This window comes from Monodon monoceros, unplaced genomic scaffold, assembly GCF_005190385.1.
Source record: "Monodon monoceros isolate NGI ecotype Baffin Bay Population unplaced genomic scaffold, NGI_Narwhal_1 Super_Scaffold_5, whole genome shotgun sequence".
Lineage (NCBI taxonomy): Eukaryota > Metazoa > Chordata > Mammalia > Artiodactyla > Monodontidae > Monodon > Monodon monoceros.
The window spans coordinates 66,349,514-66,372,738 of NW_021703782.1; the positions used below are offsets into that span (position 1 = coordinate 66,349,514).

Below are 23,225 nucleotides of genomic sequence, written 5' to 3' on the forward strand. Positions count from 1 at the left end.
ATTTACCGTAAGCAGAGCCCATGTGTGTGTGCACGTGCATACACCTGTGCACATATATGTATGTGTATATCCTTCTTAGCTCTATCTGCATATGTGTGTGCATGCATGCACTTACTGATCTACCTAAGTTAAAAACCATGAGTTGACACAAATACCTCCAATTCAAATCCAGTATGACAGAGTTTGTTTTAGCCTTTCCCCTTTCCATTTTTGAAACTCCTTTCTGAGAAGCCTGGCTCTCATTATTCACAATATATTTACATACTTGCCTGTTACCCTCATGTGTAATCACCATGGTGGCTGTCTCCTTAGCCACATCTCTGCACATTTAACTTGCCTCTTTGCCTCTGTACTTCTCCAGTCCCAGTTCCCTTGGCACTATTAGCCTTCTCAGTCTTGACCATCCCCTTCCCCCAACTGTCTCCATATTCCTGGCCCTAGCAGGCCCACCAACCTGAGCTGTATTAAGGGAAGGGAAGGAAGAGGAAAGACACTAAGAAATATATTATAAAGAAAAATAAACAAAAGGGGAGAGCTGTTTTATTTATTTCTGTGTGAAATGCTGTTTTAAAAATATATAATAGTGTTTAGTAGCCCTTACTTCGAGGCTGACTGTGGTTCAAATTCTAAATTTACCACCTACCAGGTGTGTAATCTTGGGCAAGGTACTTAACATCTCTGTGCCTCTGTTTTCTCACATGTAAAATGGGGCTAGTAATAATACCTGTCTCATAGGATTCTGGTGAGGTTTAAGTGAGTTAATATGTATAAAGTGTACAGGACAGTGTCTTGCACACAGTATTTTTATTATTATCAGACAACCTATCATTGTGAAATATGTTGTTTTTTTCTAATAAAAAATTACTAAATACCAATGAATCATTAGTGATGTCTTCAGTAGAGATAAGAAAAATTACTATGGTTACTTTTTCATCTATCAAAAAGTATATGTTCTCTACAGGAAAATAAGGCAGCCAGAATTGGTACTTTTCCAAGAGTTTTTTTTTTTTTTTTTTTTTAACCAGGCTGTGAAGTTAAAGGAAAAATCATTAAAAGTTATTGCCAATTAGAGATATTAGTTTAAGCCACTGGGATGGTTTTCAAATTATACAGTTTTAATTTGCATGCATCTTTTTAGGAGTCTGCATCAGAAGTTGGCAGTCTGTGGCCCATAGGTCAAATCTAGCCCACTGCCTGGTTTTTATATGCCCAGTGAGCTAAGTGTGGTTTTTACATTTTTAAAAAACTTATTTATTTTTATTGAAGTACTGTTGATTTACAGTGATGTGTCAGTTTCTGGTGTACAGCAAAGTGATTCGGTTTCATATATATATATATATATATATATATATTCTTTTCCACTATGGTTTATTATATGATATTGAATATTTCCTATGCTATATAGTAGGACCTTGTTTTTTTAATCTGTTTTATATGTAGTAGTTTGTATCTGATAATCCCAAGCACCTAATTTTTCCCTCCACCACCCCCTTTCCCCTTTAGTAACCATAAGTTTGTGTTCTGTGTCTGTGAATCTGTTTCACAATAAGTTCATTTGTGTCACATATTTTAGATTCTACATATAAGTGATATCATATGATATTTGTCTTTCTCTTTCTGATTTACTTCACTTAGTATGATAACCTCTAGGTCCATTCATGTTGCTGCAAATGGCATTATTTCATTCTTTTTTATGGCTGAGTAGTATTCCATTGTGCATATATACTACATCTTCTTTATCCATTCATCTGTCAGTGGACATTTAAGTTGCTTACATGTCTTGGCTATTGTAAATAGTGCTGCAGTGAACATTGGGATGCATGTATCCTTTCTAATTATAGTTTTGTCTGGCTATATGCCTAGGAGTGAAATTGCTGGATCATATGGCAACTCTGTTTTTAGTTTTGTAAGGAGGCTCCACACTGTTTTCTACAGCGGCTGCACCAGTTTACATTCCCAACAATGTAGGAGGGTTCCCTTTTCTCCACACCCTCTCCAGCATTTGTTATTTGTAGCCTTTTTAATGATGGCTATTCTGACTGGTGTGAGGTGGTACTTCACTGTAGTTTTTTTTTTTTTTTTTTTTTTTTGCGGTACACGGGCCTCTCACTGTTGTGGTCTCTCCTGTTGCGGAGCACAGTCTCCGGACGCGCAGGCTCAGCGGCCATGGCTCACGGGCCCAGCCACTCCGCGGCATGTGGGATCCTCCCAGACCAGGGCACAAACCTGCGTCCCCTGCATTGGCAGGCGGACTCTCAACCACTGCACCACCAGGGCAACCCCTTCACTGTAGTTTTGACTTGTATTTCTCTAATAATTAGCAATGTTGAGCATCTTTTCATGTGCCTATTAGTCATCTGTGTGCCTTCTTTGGAGAAATGTCTATTTAGGTCTTCTGCCCATTTTTACATTTTTAAATGGTTTTAAAAAGTAAGAATATTTTATGACAAGTGAAAATTATGTAAAATGCAAATTTCATTTTCTATAAGTAAAGTTTCATTGGAGCATAGCCACACCTATTCGTGTATATCTTATCTATGGCTGATCTTGCTCTACAGTGACAGGGTTGAATAGTTACAACAGAGACAATACGGTCCACAAAGTCTAAAATACTTAATGTATGGCCCACTCTCACCACTATTATTCAACATAGTTTTGGAAGTTTTAGCCACAGCATTCAGAGAATAACAAGAAATAAAAGGAATCCAAATCAGAAAAGAAGTAAAGCTGTCACTGTTTGCAGATGACATGATACTATACATAGAGAATCCTAAAGATGCTACCAGAAAACTACTAGAGCTAACCAATGAATTTGGTAAGGTAGCAGGATACAAAATTAATGCACAGGAATCTCTTGCATTCCTATACACTAATGATGAAACATCTGAAAGAGAAATTAAGGAAACACTCCCATTTACCATTGTAACAAAAAGAATAAAATATCTAGGAAAAAAACTACCTAAGGAGACAAAAGACCTGTATGCAGAAAATTATAAGACACTGATGAAAGAAATTAAAGATGATACAAATAGATGGAGAGATATACCACGTTCTTGGATTGGAAGAATTAACATTGTGAAAATGACTATACTACCCAAAGCAATCTACAGATTCAGTGCAATCCCTATCAAATTACCAATGGCATTTTTTATGGAACTAGAGCAAAAAATCTTAAAATTTGTGTGGAGACACAAAAGACCCCGAATAGCCAAAGCAGTCTTGAGGGAAAAAAACAGAGCTGGAGGAATCAGACTCCTTGACTTCAGACTATACTACAAAGCTACAGTAATCAAGACAATAGGGTACTGGCACAAAAACAGAAACATAGATCAATGGAACAGGATAGAAAGCCCAGAGATAAACCCACGCACCTTTGGTCAACTAATCTATGACAAAGGAGGCAAGGATATACAATGGAGAAAAGACAGTCTCTTCAATAAGTGGTGCTGGGAAAAGTGGACAGATACATGTAAAAGAAGGAAATTAGAACACTCCCTAACACCTTACACAAAAATAAGCTCAAAATGGATTAAAGACCTAAATGTAAGGCCAGACACTGTTAAACTCTTAGAGGAAAACATAGGCAGAACACTCCATGACATAAATCACAGCAAGATCCTTTTGACCCACCTCCTAGAGAAATGGAAATAAAAACAAAAAGAAACAAATGGGACCTAATGAAACTTCAAAGCTTTTGCACAGCAAAGGAAACCATAAACAAGACGAAAAGACAACCCTCAGAATGGGAGAAAATATTTGCAAATGAAGCAACTGACAAAGGATTAATCTCCAAAATTTACAAGCAGCTCATGCAGCTCAATATCAAAAAAACAAACCATCCAATCCAAAAATGGACAGAAGACCTAAATAGACATTCCTCCAAAGAAGATATACAGATAGCCAACAAACACATGAAAGAATGCTCAACATCATTAATCATTAGAGAAATGCAAATCAAAACTACAATGAGATATCATCTCACACCTGTCAGAATGGCCATCATCAAAAAATCTACGAACAATAAATGCTGGAGAGGGTGTGGAGAAAAGGGGACCCTCTTGCACTGTTGGTGGGAATGTAAATTGATACAGCCACTATGGAGAACAGTATGGAGTTTCCTTAAAAAACTATAAATAGAACTACCATACGACCCAGTAATCCCAGTACTGGGCATATACCCTGAGAAAACCATAATTCAAAAAAGAGTCATTACCACAATGTTCATTGCAGCTGTATTTACAGTAGCCAGGACACAGAAACAACCTAACTGTCCATCAACAGATGGATGGATAAAGAAGATGTGGCACATATATACAATGGAATATTACTCAGCCATGAAAAGAAGCGAAATTGAGTTATTTGTAATGAGATGGATGGACCTAGACTCTGCCATACAGAGTGAAGTAAGTCAGAAAGAGAAAAACAAATACCGTATGCTCACACATATATATGGAATCTAAGAAAAAAAAAAAGCTCATGAAGAACCTAGGGGCAAGATGGGAATAAAGACACAGACCTACTAGAGAATGGACTTGAGGATATGCGGAGGGGGAAGGGTAAGCTGGGACAAAGTGAGAGAGTGGCATGGACATATATACACTACCAAATGTAAAATAGCTAGCTAGGGGGAAGCAACTGCACAGCACAGGGAGATCAGCCCAGTGCTTTGTGACCACCTGTAGGGGTGGGATAGGGAGTGTGGGAGGGAGACGCAAGAGGGAAGAGATATGGGGATATAGGTATATGTATAACTGGTTCAATTTGTTATAAAGCAGAAACTAACACACCATTGTAAAGCAATTATACTCCACTAAAGATGTTAAAAAAGAAAAAAGAAAGTGTGCTGACTCTTGGTTTATACTGTTAGAGAAGCAGTCACAGAGGTCTGGAAGAATCTCAGGGAAGATGGGTTAAGTCCAGCAGATACTCCTGCCTCGCCTGGTGACCCTGGACAAGTCACATATCCTGGTCTGTTTCCTCATCTGTGAAATGAGAATATTGGACCTGAAGATCTAAGTCCTTTATGCTACCCTTTGGTGCCTTCATAACATGAATTCACTCGATTCTACTTTTATAGGCTGACAGTTTATTTAAAAAAGCAGTCTCACTTCATCTTTTCCATTAATCTGTTTGATATGAATTGAGCTAATATGGCAATTTTCATCTGTGTCCAAAAGCTTCAGAAATCATTGAGACCTCACATTTTTATCTGATTTTATCTCCCATTACTGTGCCTGAGTGGATTTTGTGTTGCAGTATATATTACCTTATTTTGTTAGATGGCCAAGCTATTTCACAATGGCCCAAAGAGCAGTTTATTCTGTTCCATAGCAACAAGCCTTTTGCCCACATTTGCCATCTGGTGTTTGAAGCCTGTATCTTGTGGAGATTTTTTTCATTAGCTGACAGTCATTACTCATCTGCTTTTGGCTTTAGTATATCTGACATTCTCATTATTGCTCATCCTAAATAGTCTCTGTTTTAAGTAAGAGAGCACTTGGAGTTGTTTGCTTAATAGAAGGGATTCAGTTTCCTCATCTGGAAAACAAGGGTGTTGGATGAGAAGGTTCCTGCCAGTTGACACCATCTATGATTTTATGAAACTTGGGTTTTAATGACTTATGTATGTGATTGACAGCCCACCTAGACTGTGGTCTGTGAAGAGGAAAGCCATGCCATAATAGGCTCTCTTGGTGATGGATAACTGAATAAGTGAATGAATGGCCACATAAGCCCAGGTAATATCAGGATGAGAGAGCCATTGTCCCATAAAGGCAATACCAACGGTATTTTGTAATTTTCCACGTTCATTTTCCATAGTATTTTTAGAGGTTTCCTAAAAATAAATCTCAAGGCTGTGACCTACAAAGCCCCTTGCTACCTCCTCCATCTGATTTTTACTACTCTTTCTTCTGGTCTTTATACTGTATCCCCACTGGTCGTCCTGGTATTTCAAAACATGCCAAGCATCTAATTTAAGTTTAATTTAAATATACATATCAGGGTCCTTGTACTGGCTGTTCCCTCTGCCTGGAATGCTCTTCCAAGAATATGCAAGTGGTTTATTCCCTTCATGCAAATCTGTGCTCAAACATCATCTCTCAGAGAGACTATCACATCCCACATCTTATCCATTTACTTTGCTTTATTTTTCATCATAGCACTCACTAATATATTCAATGTGCCTTATATGCCTCTATCAATTTATTGTTCCTAGCCCCTGGAATAGTGCTTTGCACACAGGAGTCACTCAAGCAGTAATTGTTGAGTGAATACATGAATGAGAACAAGAAAAAATTATCTATTAAGTACTTGATTTGTGACTTAAGGTTCTCTCCAACTCCACTGTTAAAGTACACACCTGTCTATAACACAACTTGTAGTTTTTTTGCCTCTATGCCTCTGCACCTATCATTATTTACCCCTTCTATCCCTTTCCCTCTAATTCTGGATACTTATAAGTCCCAAATCCTACCCATCATTGTCTGAGTTCTGTCTTTTCTTTGAAACCTTCACTGACCAGGCCCACTATCTCTCCATCTGAACTGGTGGGGCCAGTGGCACTCTGTCATCATGCCCTCTCCCATCTGATTCATCATCTATCTCTCCGTGTCTTAACTCCCCAACCATAGGCTCTATGAGTAGAGATTATTTTTATGTATTTCTATTTTGTTTTACTTTACATTTTCATGTATATTTTAAATGGAATTGACTTTTTTGTTTTAGATAGAATAAAACATTTACTATTAACAATTTTGAATCTGCAAAGATATAAAGATGAAAGCAGAAATTACTTCCAAATTCTACTGTAAAGAGAAAATAACCACTGTGAACATTTAGACACACCAACCCAACACACACACACACACACACACACACACATACCCCATATTCTTATAAAAAATTGGATACCATATGTTATCTAGTACCTTAAATATTTTTTTGCATTGTTTTAAAAAAATTTAAGATTATATCGAGGATAATTCAGTAAATATGTCTTCACTGATACTTTTAATTGCTGCAGTTTCATCATATTTAACCAATCCCTTATTTGACTGACTTTGAAATTATTTGCAATTTTTAGCTATTGCAAATGTTTGATGTATATTTTTGGGGTAAGCGGGATGAGAGATTTGAAGAGAGGGTAGACTTGAAATCATCATGGTGGAGGGATGGAACATGAATTGACTAGAGAAATACTCTTCACGTTTTTTTTTACTAATGTGCCCCCTAAAAGAATTTTGAAAAATTCTATTCGCTTTTGCATTTTTAAAAGTTGATATGTATAGTTTTTATTAAACTTTAAAATGTTTAAAGCTTATAATTTCTGGCAAATTGTAAGTATATACATGTTAAAATTAAGCTATGCTATTACTTTTTTAAAAGATGTCTGATGGAATCAAAATATAGTGGTTTGATATCTACCTTAATCTATTTTTCAAAAAATCATGAACTAGCTCCTTATTAATGATCTGAAATGGTATACAGTCCCTTTTTCTTATAGAATTACCAGTTCTATTCTCCTTTTCTTACAGAGTTTGTGCTAATACAGTATAGTTTTACACTTCAAAGCCTTTTACTGGTCAACCATTGCAATGAAATTTGTGTGCATAAATTTAAATATTTAAAATTTCCTGGGACCACAAGGAAACTTTTAAATGTGTATTACCCATTTTGAAAAGTAATTTGTTAAATGTATTAATAAAATTAAAAAGCTGTTTTTTTTTTCCAACTAGGTAATGTATCTATGGATGAGTGTTACTTGTTGGTAGAATTAAATAGAAGTACCAAGTTTTTTCTTATTTTTCGTTTTTATAGATGTAAGTGCTGAGAAACATTTTCACATTAATCAAGTAGATGGGAATGGGCAGAGTTTTGTTATAGCAATTTTCCTCAATCCTTTGAACTCCTTTTGAGTTATTTGATTAAAAAAATTGTGTATAGGGCTTCCCTGGTGGCGCAGTGGTTGAGAGTCCGCCTGCCGATGCAGGGGACGCGGGTTCGTGTCCCGGTCCGGGAGGATCCCACATGCCTTGGAGCGGCTGGGCCCGTGAGCCATGGCCGCTGAGCCTGCGTGTCTGGAGCCTGTGCTCCGCAACGGGAGAGGCCACAACAGTGAGAGGCCTGCATACTGCAAAAAAAAAAAAAAAAAAAAAAAATTGTATATAAATTTATTACCAAAAAATACTTCTAATGATCTGTCAGTGGATAAGCAATTAGGCCTCCTGTCAGTTTTATTGACAGTAAAGACAGGGCTGGAGAAATGTCTTAGGGGGCCAGGCACAGACATTGGCTGGAGCACCTTTGAACTTGATGACTATGGATATTCTGTCTACTGTGTGGTGTGCTTGCCCCAGTGCTGCCTGGCTCCTCAGGTGCAGCCCAGAGAAGCAGGGCTGGGTTTCGTCAGGGCTGAAAATTCAGCACATGTGTGTTAACTAAAAATTTAAGAAATATGAAAAAATAGCTGGTGGGATCCAGGCTGGACAAGGAAAGTGGTGAAAGATGGACTGGGGGAAAGTAGAGAGGAGAAAGTAAAGGGAGGGCTCTTTAAGGTGGATGATTGTTCAGAATAGCTGAAGTGGCAAACAGGAAAAAGAGGAAATGGTGGTCAGTTGTGTGATTCCGTAGTTTTAGAGGTAGAGCAGTTATGGGTCGTGAACATGCCGAAGGTATGGCCATGACGTAAAGTTCATAAACTTCATTTGTTCATAAACAGATCACATGAAGATGAGTTCGTGGAAATAGGTGCTATGATCTCAAAAGGTTGTCAATGTCGATAGGATAAGGAGTGAAGGCAGGGCTTGCAGTGGAGAGATAGAGTGTGGGGCAGGCGTCAACAGATTTGAACAATGAGAGAAGGTTGGTAAAGCAGAACAACAAAGAAAGAGGAAGCATGCCTTGAAAGCTGAAAGGAGTGGGTCTTAAGGGAGCTTTGCATGTTTACAAGAAGCTGCAGGAAAAATGGTTTAGAAATGACTATGGTGGGTATAGAAACTCATTGCCTGACCCTGATGTATGAATACCTGTCATTTGAGAAGTGTAGGGGAGGCCATGTCCTCAGGGAAGAGCCCCAGTTATCAGGAGGGAGAAACTCAGAGCAGATATTGAAGACACAGGGAAATTTGCTGTTGATGGATGGGCAGTAACAAGAAGTCACAGTGAAGTGGAGAGTGGTAGGAGCAGGTCAGGAACAAGAAAGTAGCACACAGCTTTTTTTTTTTTTTTTTTTTTTCCCAGTACGCGGGCCTCTCACCGTTGCAGCCTCTCCCCTTGCGGAGCACAGGCTCCGGACGCGCAGGCTCAGCGGCCATGGCTCACGGGCCCAGCCGCTCCGCGGCATGTGGGATCTTCCCGGACCGGGGCACGAACCCGTGTCCCCTGCATCGGCAGGCGGACTCCCAACCACTGCGCCACCAGGGAAGCCCTAGCACAGAGCTTTTTGAAGAGAATGTTACAGATCAAGATCCCTGCTGTGTATTTGAGGAGCAGGTGAATTCTAGTTTTCATGTTGACTGAAGAAAACAGAAAAGAGGGCAGGTGGATTTAGTCCAGTGGTTGGGCCTTTGCCCAACTACTCAACATCAGCTTTAAGTTCATTGAAGATGTGTCCTGCTTGGTTGAAATAATTGAGGTTTACATGCTGCAGACATGCTGAATTATTATTTTAACATATTTTTGCTTTTTATTGCCAGTATATCATTGGGATTATTTTTGTGCCTGTATTTATTATTTATTTAATAATTACATTACAAAAGGCATTGGCTTATATTATAATTTTCATTCCCTGTATATCTGTGTTTATGTATGTTGTGTATTTTGTCAGGTTTTGGTATGAGGATTATGGTAGTTTTTAGAAACAGAGAGGTATCCATTGTTTTCCACGCTCTGGAGCTCTTAGCACAGACATTATCTGTTCTTTGTAAGCTAGAAAGAACTTTGCTAAAAAACTCTCTGAATGTGTGCTATCTAATATGGCATAATAAACACCTGAAATGCGGCTAATATGACTGAGGAACTGGAATTTCAAATTTATTATTTTTATTTTAAATTTAATTTCTCATTTAAAAATTGATACTCATCTCAGTGTTTCAGTGTTTTGGGGACAAACTGGTTATGTGAGTTTATGTTTTGTAGATTATGTAAAGTCTAAATATATAGATGAAGTATTTCTAATGAAAATTTACCAGCCAGATTGAAATGTACTTTAAATGCAAAATATACCCTGGATTTTAAAGACTAAGAAAAAGTAAAATTAATAACTTTTACATTGATTTTATGTTGACATGATAATTTTTTGTCATGGCCACCTATGTTGTTAAATAAAAGATGTTATTAAAATTAATTTTACTATTCCTTTTTATCCTTTTAGTGTGGCTATTACAAAAGTTAAAATTATAAATGTGGCTTGCATTTGTGACAGGCATTATATTTCTATTAGACAGCATGGTTCTGAACCATGAGCTTTTCTAAAAGGTAGTAAAACTTCCCCAGTTTCTTTTTTTTTTAATTTTCGTATCTGCTTTTATTTATTTATTTTTAATTAATTTTTATTGGAGTATAGTTGATTTACAATGTTGTGTTAGTTTCTACTGTACAGCAAAGTGAATCAGTTATACATATACATATATCCACTCTTTTCTAGATTCTTTTTCCATTTAGGTCATTACAGAGTATTGAGTAGAGTTCCCTGTGCTATGCAGCAGTTCCTTATTAGTTATCTATTTTATATATCGTAGTGTGTATTTGTCAATCCCAATCTCCCAATTTATCCCTCTCCTCATTTTCTTATAGAGTTACTGGTTCATTCAGGTTTCCTATCTCTCCAGAATAAATTTTGATCATTTATATCTTCCTCAAAAGTATTTATTTCAAATGTATGAATACAGTACTTTAAAATATTTCCTTTCTTCCTCCCTCCCTCCCTCCCTTCCTTTCAGTAATGGTAAATGGTAAATCAGCTCTAAGATACATTGATAAAATTCTCTTTTTGTGATTTCAATTAATTTTATATCTGCTTTGACATTTATTGATTCAAATATATTTTTAGAATCATCCAATTACTTTTCCTTATTTGTAGGAATTACATTTTTGTTTTCTCTTCTGATAAAAATCGCTGTTTTTTAAAAAAGGATATCATCAATGAATAGAGAAGTCAATATTTATTTTATTTTATTTTCTGTTCCACAAACTATTTTTCCTGCAGTATACTGCCTTGCTTCTAATTGTTTAGATAAATTTTATATAAAAGTTTTCTTTCAATATTTCATGTTCCATGAAACATTTATTTTTACAATATTGCATTTAAAAATGAAACAGGATATGCCCTGCACATATATTTCATTTTTCTTTGTCCTTTCTTGCTTTGCAATCCATTTTTACAGAGAAAGCAATCACACTGTACTTAAAAAGAATCAACAATAGATGCAATGTATCTACCATTTAAATGTTCCAGGGATGTGCTAATTTCTTAAATGAAATTACCATATTTAGCCTTCACAGTAGTTCTGTGAAGTAGGTACTGATGGTATCCTCAGTTTGCAGGTGGGGAAACCAGACCAAGAGGGATTGGAACCCATCCAGGGTTTCTCACCTATTGCCCATGGACTCACACGCTCCATGGGAGAGATCATTCTGTTAGTTTCTCAAGCACAATACTAGAAAAATATAGCAGACCTCTTTATAGCAGATGTCTAGCATCAGAACATCAACATAGTTCATGCTAAGATTCCATTGTCAGGCAATTATTACATGCAGTTATGTTCGGTGTTCATAAATTGTCCCATGGTATACTACTACTGTGTTCTGGACTTGGGTTTCCTATAACAGCCTAACAAAAATCTTTCATTCATCTGCAGTGAGGTACACTTTCTATAAACAATTGTTTCCTTTAATCATTTGGGGTGTGGGGAGAAATAGATACCAATTAGCCATTTTTAATACTGTGTATCTTCAAATTAGAATTTTTGAAGTCTTACTTATACCTATAGAATGGCAGAAAAGGAGAAACTTCATACAGTTTACTTCTTTGGGCAAGCAAAGGCGAATCCCTGTCTTTTTGCCTCTGAACTCTATCCCATTTGCTGCCAAATACCTTTTAAAATTAATTTAGCTATGGTATAGTCTCTTTTAAGATTTAGATATTTAATAACAACAAATGACTATGGTTCATTAATTTGTGATTCTTTTCTTTCTTTTTTTTAAAGATAGTGTTTTTGGAAGAAGCGTCCCAACAAGAAAAGCTGGCCAAAGAATGGTGCTTCAAGCCATGTGAAATAAGAGAACTGAGCCACCAGTAAGTCAGAGCCAACATTTTTCCCTTTTACTTGATGCTGTTAACTAGTCTCAGATGATAAGAACCTGTCTTGAGAGACAGAGAGGCTTTTTTTTTTTTTTTAAGGATGAGGTGGGAAAGAGAAGGTAAATAGAGAACATAGAGCTGAAAGACAGAAACTTTGAAAACTAGAGGCTGCCATCATTCATTTACTTCTTCAGCAAATATTTGTTGAGCTTATCATGTGTAAGAATAGGATCTGGAGGTGAAAATGATCTACAGAGCCTTGGTCCTCACTGGGTTTGCGGCCCATGGGGGACAGGGAGAATAAACAAGTGCACAGATATGTAAGTTACTTCCTTCTATAAAGGAAGTAACGAGGGAGCATGATAGAGATAAACTAGGGCTGTGGAGGGGAGTTTGGGGAGGAATAACTCTGACAGTGTGCTTAGGGAAGACCTATCTCCAAAAGTGCATTTGAGCTACGATTTTATGTTCCAGCTACTTTAGTGGTTAATATTTGTGCCAAATGTGTTTCCTGTTGATTGGTCTACTCTCTTCATAGCCTGGGTGATTTGTCTTATAGAAATGGGAATACTTTTTTTAAACTCAAAGATTTTGTATGGTTTCAGGCCAAGTATGTTTCCAAAGTCAATGAAAGTTCCAAAGTCAACCAAAATCGTTTACATTCTACAAACACTTTTATAACTTGGGAAGTGGCTTTAGAGTAATGTAGTGAGAACACTGAATTAGGAATTAGAACACCTGCTACGAATCCTCACCCTACAGCTCTGCAGCTGTTAGGTGGAAAGCAAGCCATTTCCCCTCTTTGAGCTCGTCTCCTGGGCTGTTGGCAAAGGATTGTCCTAGATTGTGGTAGACACCTTGTCCACTGCAGGAGGACTGTGAATTGGGTTCCCCCTTGGCTTTGAGGCAGAGGAGCTGGCCACAGTCCAGAGGGATGGGGTGACTGACCCTAAAGTTTTGTTGCACTTATACTCACGTCTCCTCCTCCTTCCCTCTCTGTGCTGCCTCCCTGTTGGCTTAGAAGCATGTGGCCAGTGGGCATGCAGATGAGTCCAATGGACATGGAGGTCATTTTAGGCACCTCTGCTGTTGCCATCTGTTTCCTCTGCTAGATTTTCTTGAGAATATATGTTGAGGAATAACTGACATTTATAAGTCACCTTCTTGCATTGCTTTGTCCTGAAAGATTAGAAGGTGGCTTGGGAGTGGATGAGATGGAGGTTGGGAGAGGGTGGGAGGATGGTGGAGTGGCTGGAGGATGGGCAGTGAGGTGAACACATCTGTGGGTCTTCATATCCTTTTGTCCCTCTTTATGAGGTTGCTTTTGGAGTTAAATCCATCTGACAAATGTATATGCCAGGAGACCTGTAAGCACTACACACAGAAAAGTGAGAAGGCAAGAAAAATTGTGAACTTTGGTGGAAGACTAAAATCTTTGAAGACAAATTATATTTAAAATGCAAAGTGATTTTTATATCAAACCTATAAGATAGGTACCGTTGAATTTCTTCAAGTCAGGATTAAAATACATGATGTCTCTGACAGTCTGTTTAATAGTCAGTGTACCTACAGGTATCTCAGCGCTGTGTGCATTTTTTTTTTAAATGAAAATTACTGCTGGAGCACTCTGGGCCGTGCTTTGATAGGAGTGGATCAGACTATGACCATGGACTTGAGAGAGGTTGACAGGGCCAGGATTAGGGTGAGGCAAGTGAGGCATTCACCTTGAGCACAGAATTTAAGGATTTTGGGGAGGGCAAAAAACTTACTAATCAAGATAAATAATACTTTAATGCAGTTTAATGCAGTATTTTTAAAAATCAAAATTAATGCAAAAAACCCACAAAATACCAAACAAAATACCAAACAAAATACCAAAATTATTAATAAGGACAAGATGTTGTTGTTTGTTTCACACCCCTGCATTTTTGTGCAATGAAAGAGTGGTTTTCAAACAGCCCAGGATTCCCAGGCGCTTGGGACCATCGCATCCCCAGCATTGCATGTTGATGAGGGTTGCCAATAGTGTGCAAGCAGACTGAGTAACTTAAGCTATTCTATAGAAGTTCATGTGTTTTGATTGTAGGGCTTTTTCTAGCATTTTCCACTTGGTTAAAAGACAGGTGGATGTTCTGACAAGTGTATATAGGGGCACATATTGTTCTTTCTCCTCAGGTTCTGGTACAGCCTAGGCAGCACTGCAAGTTTGGGATGTGAAGTTGATGGTTTTTATCTGGGGAAAGTTGAGATTTTCTGAGGAAGTTAGGATAGTGATTAAGTCAAGTGAAAAGAGCAAAGTGGAAAAGCAGGAGAAAGGAGAGCTTTCTCACCTTCTCCTGCTTCAGCCTTCAAGACCCCCTGCTTTGCCTGCAGTTTGACTTTTGATGGCAACCATTTAGCTGCAAGTGATATCTTGAGTGGAGTTCTAAGCCTGGCTGGGCCACTAATCATCCTTAAGCTTCCTTTGTTGTTTCCGTAGAATGAGTAGCTGGGCTCAGTGAGCGCTAATCTCACGTGCAGCTCTGACAGTCCACACACTCCTGCATGTACTGCTATCTGTAATAATCCTGGAATATAACTTTGATTATGTGAATGTGTCTATTAATAAGCATTTCATAATACCTCCTGTTTCCTGAAAAGGATTACTAGGCTTTCTGGATGAAAGTTAAACTTCTGATACAGTAAATCCTTGCTCCCTGTCGCCTCTGAAGACTTTGTATCCTGTGTTATCTCCTTTAGTTCTTTCATCTCTGGTACCTTCAGAATATGCTCAGGTTTCTCCTACATGGAAAACAAAAGGTGACTTTCACTCTTCCCCTACATTACCATTCTAACTTTCACTACCGAATAGTTTTTGCCCAGTATTTTCTCTACACCTGTCTTTCCTGTTCATGGCTCTCTCCTCAGCACCTAGGACAGTAACTAAAACATACTAGGACTGGGTAAGTAGTTAGATAATAAAGGACTGCATCCATGTGAAATCAGGTGTCATTGTATGGAAATGAGAGCTCGCAGGGTCTGGACTCTTGCAGTTTTCAACACTGGTCACTGTCCTGCACTCCTTCCCTAAATTGCTGTCCTCAACACCTCTCTATCATAGGTGTCTGTCTCCCTGACGATGATTCTGTCTAGATTGAGCACGACCTTCTCTTCCTCAATCCTACTCTTTAAGTGGAGGCTACTGCTCAAGGTTTAGTTTCATTCTTTCTTCCACAGAAATCTCTGGCACCACCAACTTCTAGGGTTACCTAATCAGGGGAGACTGTCGAATCTGAATGCCATCTTTAACTCTGTGACCTCTTACCGCATGTGTTCAATTGCTTTTTGGAGACTTGCAGGTCATACTTTGACTGTAGGCTTAGTATGACATTGTCCCTCCCTCAAAATAGACTTTCCTTTTAAATTCTCTGTACTTGATGTCATGTATTCAGCATCACACGCTCAGAAACTTACTCTGACTCTTTCCTCTGCTAACTAGAGCTAATAAAAATCAAGTTCTTTCTCTCATATTTATCCTTTTCCTTTCTTCAGAAATGCTCTCATGCTTGAGAGATTGAAAGAGTGTCCCCACACGTGCCTGCCACCACCAGACTCAACTTCCTAAACCTGGGGTTCAATATGTCACAGTTCTGCCAAAGAAGATAAAAAACAAAGGAGCAAATATTCTCATGATCCCCTCCCTCTTGGCTACAGAATAACAAATACATGTTAATTCACTAAATTGAGTATTCAAGACACTTTCTTAAAAAAACTTTTTTGTAGTTGTTTTTTAGGAAACATTTTTTATATAGTAAAGTGCATAGATCTTATATAATTTGATAAATTTTGGCAAATATATATTTGTCAAACATACCAATCAAGATATAAAACATTCCTTCATCCTAGAAAGTTCCCCGTGCGGCTTCCAGTCACTGTCCAGCCCCTTATCAGCAGCTACTGTTTGATTTCTATCACTTAGATTAATTTTGCCTGTTTTTGAACATCACATAAATGTAATAACTCAATATATACTCTTCTGGGCTTCCCTGGTGACGCAGTGGTTGAGAGTCCGCCTGCCGATGCAGGGGACATGGGTTCGTGCCCCGGTCCGGGAAGATCCCACGTGCCGCGGAGCAGCTGGGTCCGTGAGCCATGGCCGCTGAGCCTGCGCGTCCGGAGCCTGTGCTTCGCAACGGGAGAGGCCACAACAGTGAGAGGCCCGCGTACCGCAAAAACCAAAACCAAAACAAAAATATGTACTCTTCTGTGTCTGGATTCTTCCATTCAAAATAATGTTTTTGAGATTCACTCATATTGTTATGTATACTAGTAGTTCAGTCTTTTTCATTGCAAATAGTGTTTCATTGTATCAATAGACCACAGTTTGTTTATCTACGTTCCTGTGGTATTTGGATTGTTCCCCCCACCTTTTTGTTATTGGAGTATAATTGCTTTACAATGTTGTGTTAGCTTCTGCTGTACAATGAAGTGAATCGGCTGTATGTGTACATCTGTCCTCTCCCTCTTGGACCTCCCTCCCACCCCACCCACCATCCCACCCATCTAGGTCATCACAGAGCACCAAGCTGAGCTTCCTGTGCTTTACAGCAGGTTCCCACTAGCTATCTATTTTACACACGGTAGTGTACCTAACCTCCCTAATCTCCCAATCTCAATCCTAATTTCCCAATTCGTCCCACCCTCCCCTTCCCCCTATGTCCACATGTCCATTCTCTACATTTACGTCTCTATTCCTGCCCTGGAAGTGGGTTCATCTGTACCATTTTTCTGGATTCCACATATATGTGTTAGTATACAATATTTTTTTTTCTCTTTCTGACTTACTTCGCTCTGTATGACAGACTCTAGGTCCATCCACATCTCTACAAATGACCCAATTTCATTCCTTTGTATGGCTGAGTAATATTCCATTGTATATAGGTACCACATCTTCCTTATCCATTCATCTGTCATTGGACATTTAGGTTGTTTCCATGTCCTGGCTATTGTAAATTTGAGGCTAGTATGAATAAATCCCCCATAAAGTCTTATATGATCCTTTTTGTAAACATATGTTTTATTTCACTTGGGTAAATTACTAGGAGTGAAATTGCTCCTTCTGTCTCTCTGTGTTTGTCTCTCTCTCACACACACACACACACACACACACACACACACACACACACACGTCCTCTCTCACCCCTGATGTCCTCAACTAGATTATAATCTCTTTGAGGACAAGAAGGTGTCTTATTTTTCTTTGGACTCAAGGTGTAGCAGAGTTTCTTAAACATAGTAGATACTTGGGAAATATTATTTGATTGAACAATTCAACTACATGAAGAAGTCACATTGCCATTCCATGTTATGATGGTGGGGACAGTAAAAGCCCCAAGGACTGAAGTGTTCTGGAGAGGTCAGTGACTGACACCGAAGAGGAATCTGTATTTCCTTCTCCCTCTCTGCATGCCCCCACGTTGTAGGCCCACTTCAGCCTTCTTGAAGTACTTGTAGGTTGTCACTGCTTTTCATTTCCAGAGTGAATGAAAAATTCAGAGGGTAGTGACCAAGAATACTGAGGCTACTGCCTGGGCTCTAGAGCTGAAGCTGAATGATTACTTTTTTCAAGCTATTTAAATTTCCTGAGCTTGAGTTTACTCTTGTGAAGATGGGGATTACAATACTACTTCTTAAGTTTGTTGTGAGCGTTACATCATCATCACAACTAATTTTTTTGGTGCTTTCCATTATCTAGGCACTGTTTTTTCAAACATTAACTCAATCTTCAAAACAGCCCTACGGTGAAACTACTATCTCCGTTTTATGTAAGGGGAAACTGAGTCACAGAGCAGTTAAAGAATATCCCACTGCTGGTTTATGGTGGGGCATAAATTCAAAATCAGGCAGTATCGGTCAAGAATGTGTATACTCAAACCTTATAATAAACTGCCTTCCACAAATAAGATGATGTACGTAGAATGCCATGCCCAGTGCCCAGTACATGTCCGACTTCAGTAAACATTGCCTGCTGTCACCATCATCATTAGCATCATCACCACCATTCCTAATTCTCATTTTTCTTTTTTTAATTTTTTTTTTTGTTTTTTTTGCGGTACACGGGCCTCTCACTGCTGTGGCCCCTGCCGTTGTGGAGCACAGGCTCCGGACGTGCAGGCTCAGCGTCCATGGCTTATGGGCCCAGCCGCTCCGCGGCATGTGGGATCTTCCCGGACCGGAGCACGAACCCATGTCCCCTGCACTGGCAGGTGGACTCTCAACCACTGCGCCACCAGGGAAGCCCCCTAGTTCTCATTTTTTTAAAATAAAGCGTTTATAGATACCCGTGGCTTTATTTGTCTTCCATTTAAGTGGTATACATTTGAATTGATACTATATGGGATTCTTTATTATGTCCAATTCTGAGTTCCAGTTCCTTATGTATATAAAAATGTAACTAATATTTCCTTGAGGTGGTGGTGGTGGTGGTGGTGGTGCATACTGTATTTTAACAAATATCTGCTTGGATGCAATTAGACACTTAATAGACACCAGTGAACCAGATGATTTCTTTAGAAAAGCTTTAAGTATCTATTAGCATTGGGCTGCCTCAGTTCTGTGGGCAGTGCCACTGAAAACTCTAGAAAACATCGTTCTAGGACTTGCTGTTATAAGAGTTAACAGAAATAGGAAAATTGATGGGTGGAACAGTGGAGTGATCAGAAACATCTGGAGAATGGTTGTCATAGCATTGCATCTGTCTCTTCACTTAACTGTTTATACCACTCACCCACTGACACTCTCGTCTTCTCAGATTGCCCTTCCCTAACCAGCCTCAGTTTGCTCTTGTTGCTTGTTTCAGAACTCAGCCCCTCCATCACATGGGACAGGACTAGATTTCTTGCAGTCAGCCAAGGTCAAGATGTCCATTGGGACTAAAATTGTGGCCATTCTGTTTCTCATCGTCAGTCATCCGTAGTGACTTGTGTGTAATTCCTCATCGTGGCTCTAGAAGCTTTGACCTCCTCTCTCATCTTTGCCCTCTGTCCTACAACCCCCAATTGTGAGAACAAAGTCATACGATTAAACTGTAGCTTCAGACATTTCTTGTGCAACGACTGCTTTGCTTCTGCTCAGTGCTGTGCTTTTCCCTCCTTTCATGATCTCTGGTAAACTTTACACCAAGACATTCCAATTTAGGACTGTTATCTCTCCTAGTAGAGTTTCATTTTTATTTTCTGATCTCTAAATAATAGAATAATTTACATTCATCTGATTGCATTGGCTCTAAACCTGGGTGGAGTAAACAATTAAATCATTGTATAGAGAAAATGTGATTTAAAGATATGGAAAATGACTAAAGATGTTATTAAATTCTTTTCTCCCTATCTTAATTTCCAGTGAGTTCTTCATGCCTGGGCTGGTTGATACACACATCCATGCCCCTCAGTACTCTTTTGCCGGGAGTAACGTAGACCTCCCACTTTTGGAGTGGCTGACCAAGTACACATTTCCTACAGAACACAAATTCCAGAGCATCGACTTTGCTGAAGAAGTATATACCAGAGTTGTTGTAAGTATCCTGCTTATGAGTATTGGTGCATTGTGTTCAGTCATCTATAGAAACATCCATTTCTTGGGGGCAGATTTAAGTTATTAAAAATAGGCAGTTAAGGCTATACTAGACTGTACAGACTTCTTCAGTTCTTTCACAGCTCAGTGAGTTTGTGACCACTTCACCTACACAGCTAGCCACTAGCAAAGAGACAGCTTGAATCTAAATCCTTAAATCCCCTGGGTTCTCATTACTCTCACTTACTTCTCGTTTTACTTTACTAAATTTGGGTTTAATGCATATGTGTGTTCCTTTACTCTTGCCAATCCACAGTGCCGTTCTAGGTACCATATGGAATAGCTGTGTAACCTTTGGAAAGTTCTGTGACTCATTTTCCCCATTTGTAAAAAAAAACAGAGATAATGATAGTACCTACTTCTTAGGACTGTTATGATAATTAAGCAAGTTAATATTTGTTACACTCTTAAAATAGTGCCTGACGTATGTATTTGCTTTACAGAATACCCAAGGAAATCTAAAATTAAACTTTCAAGTTACAGTGAGAAGGGTATCACATTATTTTGGTAGCTTCGAAAGGAAGGAAAATAGGATGGTCCCCTGTTGCAGGGCGTGTGGGAATGTGATGAGCATTAACCCAGTAGAGGGAACTACGGAGCTAGTTCAGTCAGAGGACAGTGGCTGTGGTGTGTGCCAACTAAAGGCCCTGAAATGTCCTTCCTTCCACTCTATCAGGAAAATCAGTTCCCTTTATTCTACTCCAACCCTATGCCCAGTCCACTCAGCAGCCAGAAATAACTTCTGCAGCTGAGAATTAAAGCTGCCAATATCCTATCTGACCACTAACTCTTGTCATCTAGCATACTTAGTCTGAACATTCCTGCATTTTTATTGGACCCATTGATGGTTTTTCTCTTAATGGTGTGAGGGTGATAATATTATAAGCCTTATACAGTGACCTAGCCACGCTGCCAGTTTCCCAGATCTTGCATCATCCAAGCCTTAAAGAGTAAAAGCAAGTGCTATCATTTATATACTTGCCTTGCTTAGTTATAAATTCAGTGTAATTGTGGACTTTACATATTTAGCACGGATCCACGTGACACCAGAAAAACTGAGAAGGACTAAGGCTGTGTTGGAAGTTGCTGGTGCATTGTGTTAATGAATTGTGTTAACCACATCAAATCTTTTTATTCTCAAAATTTATTTATACCTTGCATTGTTCTGAAAAGCATTAGAGATATCTTAAAATTGCATTGTATACAAGAGAAGAAAATGAGTCATGAAATCACAGCAAAGGAAAAAAAGGGAGGAGGAAAAATAAAATAAAGCCAAGAGGTAAATGTGTACCATGGGGTTCCATGCACTTGTTAGGATTTGTCACACATTTGGCTTTAACTGACCCAGAGAGGGAAATCAAAGTATTTCATGTCAGTGAGTACAAAATAGGTGAAATAGGTATTATTCTCTACAAGTACTTTCGGTGTACACATCCTGTTTCTGATTATGAGCAGGCCCATAGACTTTAAGAGTTGGATGAGCTGAGAGTATAATTGACATTTGTTTAAGAAAGTTGAGATTTGTTAACTAGAACCTGTCCCTAAGGCTGAAGACTGCCTGTGGCAATGCAAAGGGGGTGCTAAGGCAGTACCCATGAACCAAGACATTTTTTGTTTTGTTTTTTATTTTCTGCCTCAGAAAACAGTCCTGGATCTATTCTTCAAGAAATGGGCAATCCAGACCCCAGAGTTTTGCACCACAGATTTTGACAGTGATAATTTAATCTGAAAGTAATTTAAAGTATATATTAGCAAACATCTCCTAAGATTGTTAAGAAAAAAATCCCAGTAAGTCAGTCCTGGAATATCTCCCTTTAAACATTGCAAACTGGGTGATAGATTGAAGTTTCAAATTGGACTTTGGACTGGAATGAACCAAAGACTCGAAAGTTCAGGAATCTGTATATTACACAGATTATAGTCAAGGGACTGGAGAGTGAGATTCTTGGTAAATATGCCAAGACAAACTGATTGCAAATATTTTCCTAGATAATAGAATGAATATGCTTACTCAATGGGGTTGTCAAATTCAGCAGATAAATTCAACTAATTCCAAAGAGGTGTCAAGTCATTAAAGTACAGGTGAAAAGACAAGGAGTCAGGCCACTCTTTTCCCCTATTTTAGCTCATGGAAGTTGTATAACCTGTTAAGGGGCCTGTTGATACTGGCGTTGAAGCTCAGTAGTAGTTGGCAATCTATTTTGAGCTCAAAAGGCTTGGTCTCAAGAATTGACAATTCTTATCAAGAATTGAAAGCAGGGGAAAGGTTGGGAAGCACAGCCAATATTTTGATGTTATTCCTGACAGATTTCTTTATAAATTGGAAAGTCATCATTAATGGAAAAGCCCTCTCAAAAGCTTATGAGAAACTAGGGTGGAACAGATGCCCAGAAACCCAAACATATAACATGCGAAGAAGAAAAGTAGCTGCATTTTAGACGGCTTACCTAGTAAGATTTTTCAGCCAAATTCTTTCCTTACTTTTTTAACTACATAAGTCACACACATGTGGCTGAACGCAGTGGGAACCAACAGGAGTAGCTTTGGGGGTTCTTTCTTCTCTCCCTCCTTCCCTCTCTTCTTTCCTATTTTTCCCTTCCTCTATGGGCTCTCCCTGTCCTGTCCCTTAAATGTAATTTGGGCCGATTCTTGAACTTTCTAGTCTTTCTAGTTTGTTCCAGTCCAGTTTGAAACTGCAGTTTCTCATCTAGAAGCTTTTCTGTATGAAAAGCGTTTTCCCCCCTGACTCAGAGGAAGAACTTGCTGTTGGTGAATGGGTAGTACTTCCGTTGTCATTGTTGCTAATTAGCTGAAATTTTCCTTTTTCATCTATTCTTCAAGCCCATTTTAGAAAGGTGTTTAAAGTGTTGAGAATTTAGAAAATGTCAGATTATACTTCTGTTTTAATTTTGAGTTTCATTTTATTTTGCTTAGTAAATGTAACGTGTGTGGTTATTTTCCTTGGGAATTAGTTCACTGTTATTTTATGACCCAATAAAAGGTCAATTTTTATGATTATTCTACACATTTTTAAAAAGACTCTGTTTTCCCTGTCAATATGACTTTTTAAAATATCTGTTAGATTAGGTTGTTAAAAGTGTTAAACAAGTCTTGTATCGTTTTCCTCTATAGTCTCCCACATAATAAGACAAAAAACTTAAATAGTCTTCCCTTAAAGATGCAGCCCCCCCACCATGTCCTGTGTTACATCGTGTGAGATTTTAGTTCCTGTTTTTTTTCTTTGCCATCTACATACATTTAATTTAAAATGTTTTTTTAAGTTAATTTAATTTTATACAGCAGGTTCCTTTTTTTT

The 23,225-nt window shown here is 38.5% G+C and overlaps 1 protein-coding gene across 2 annotated transcripts in view; it reads left to right on the plus strand.

Moving 5' to 3' along the window:
• The window catches only part of GDA (guanine deaminase), a 130,987-nt gene that overhangs the window by 40,060 nt on the left and 67,702 nt on the right, over positions 1-23,225 (plus strand). Inside the window, exons 2-3 of one of the 2 annotated variants that reach the window (XM_029203784.1) lie at positions 12,207-12,295; positions 19,679-19,850. In XM_029203784.1, coding sequence (XP_029059617.1) covers positions 12,207-12,295; positions 19,679-19,850 — 261 coding nt within the window. The remainder of the gene's footprint in view (positions 1-12,206; positions 12,296-19,678; positions 19,851-23,225) is intronic. The other variant, XM_029203785.1, reaches the window with a different exon arrangement.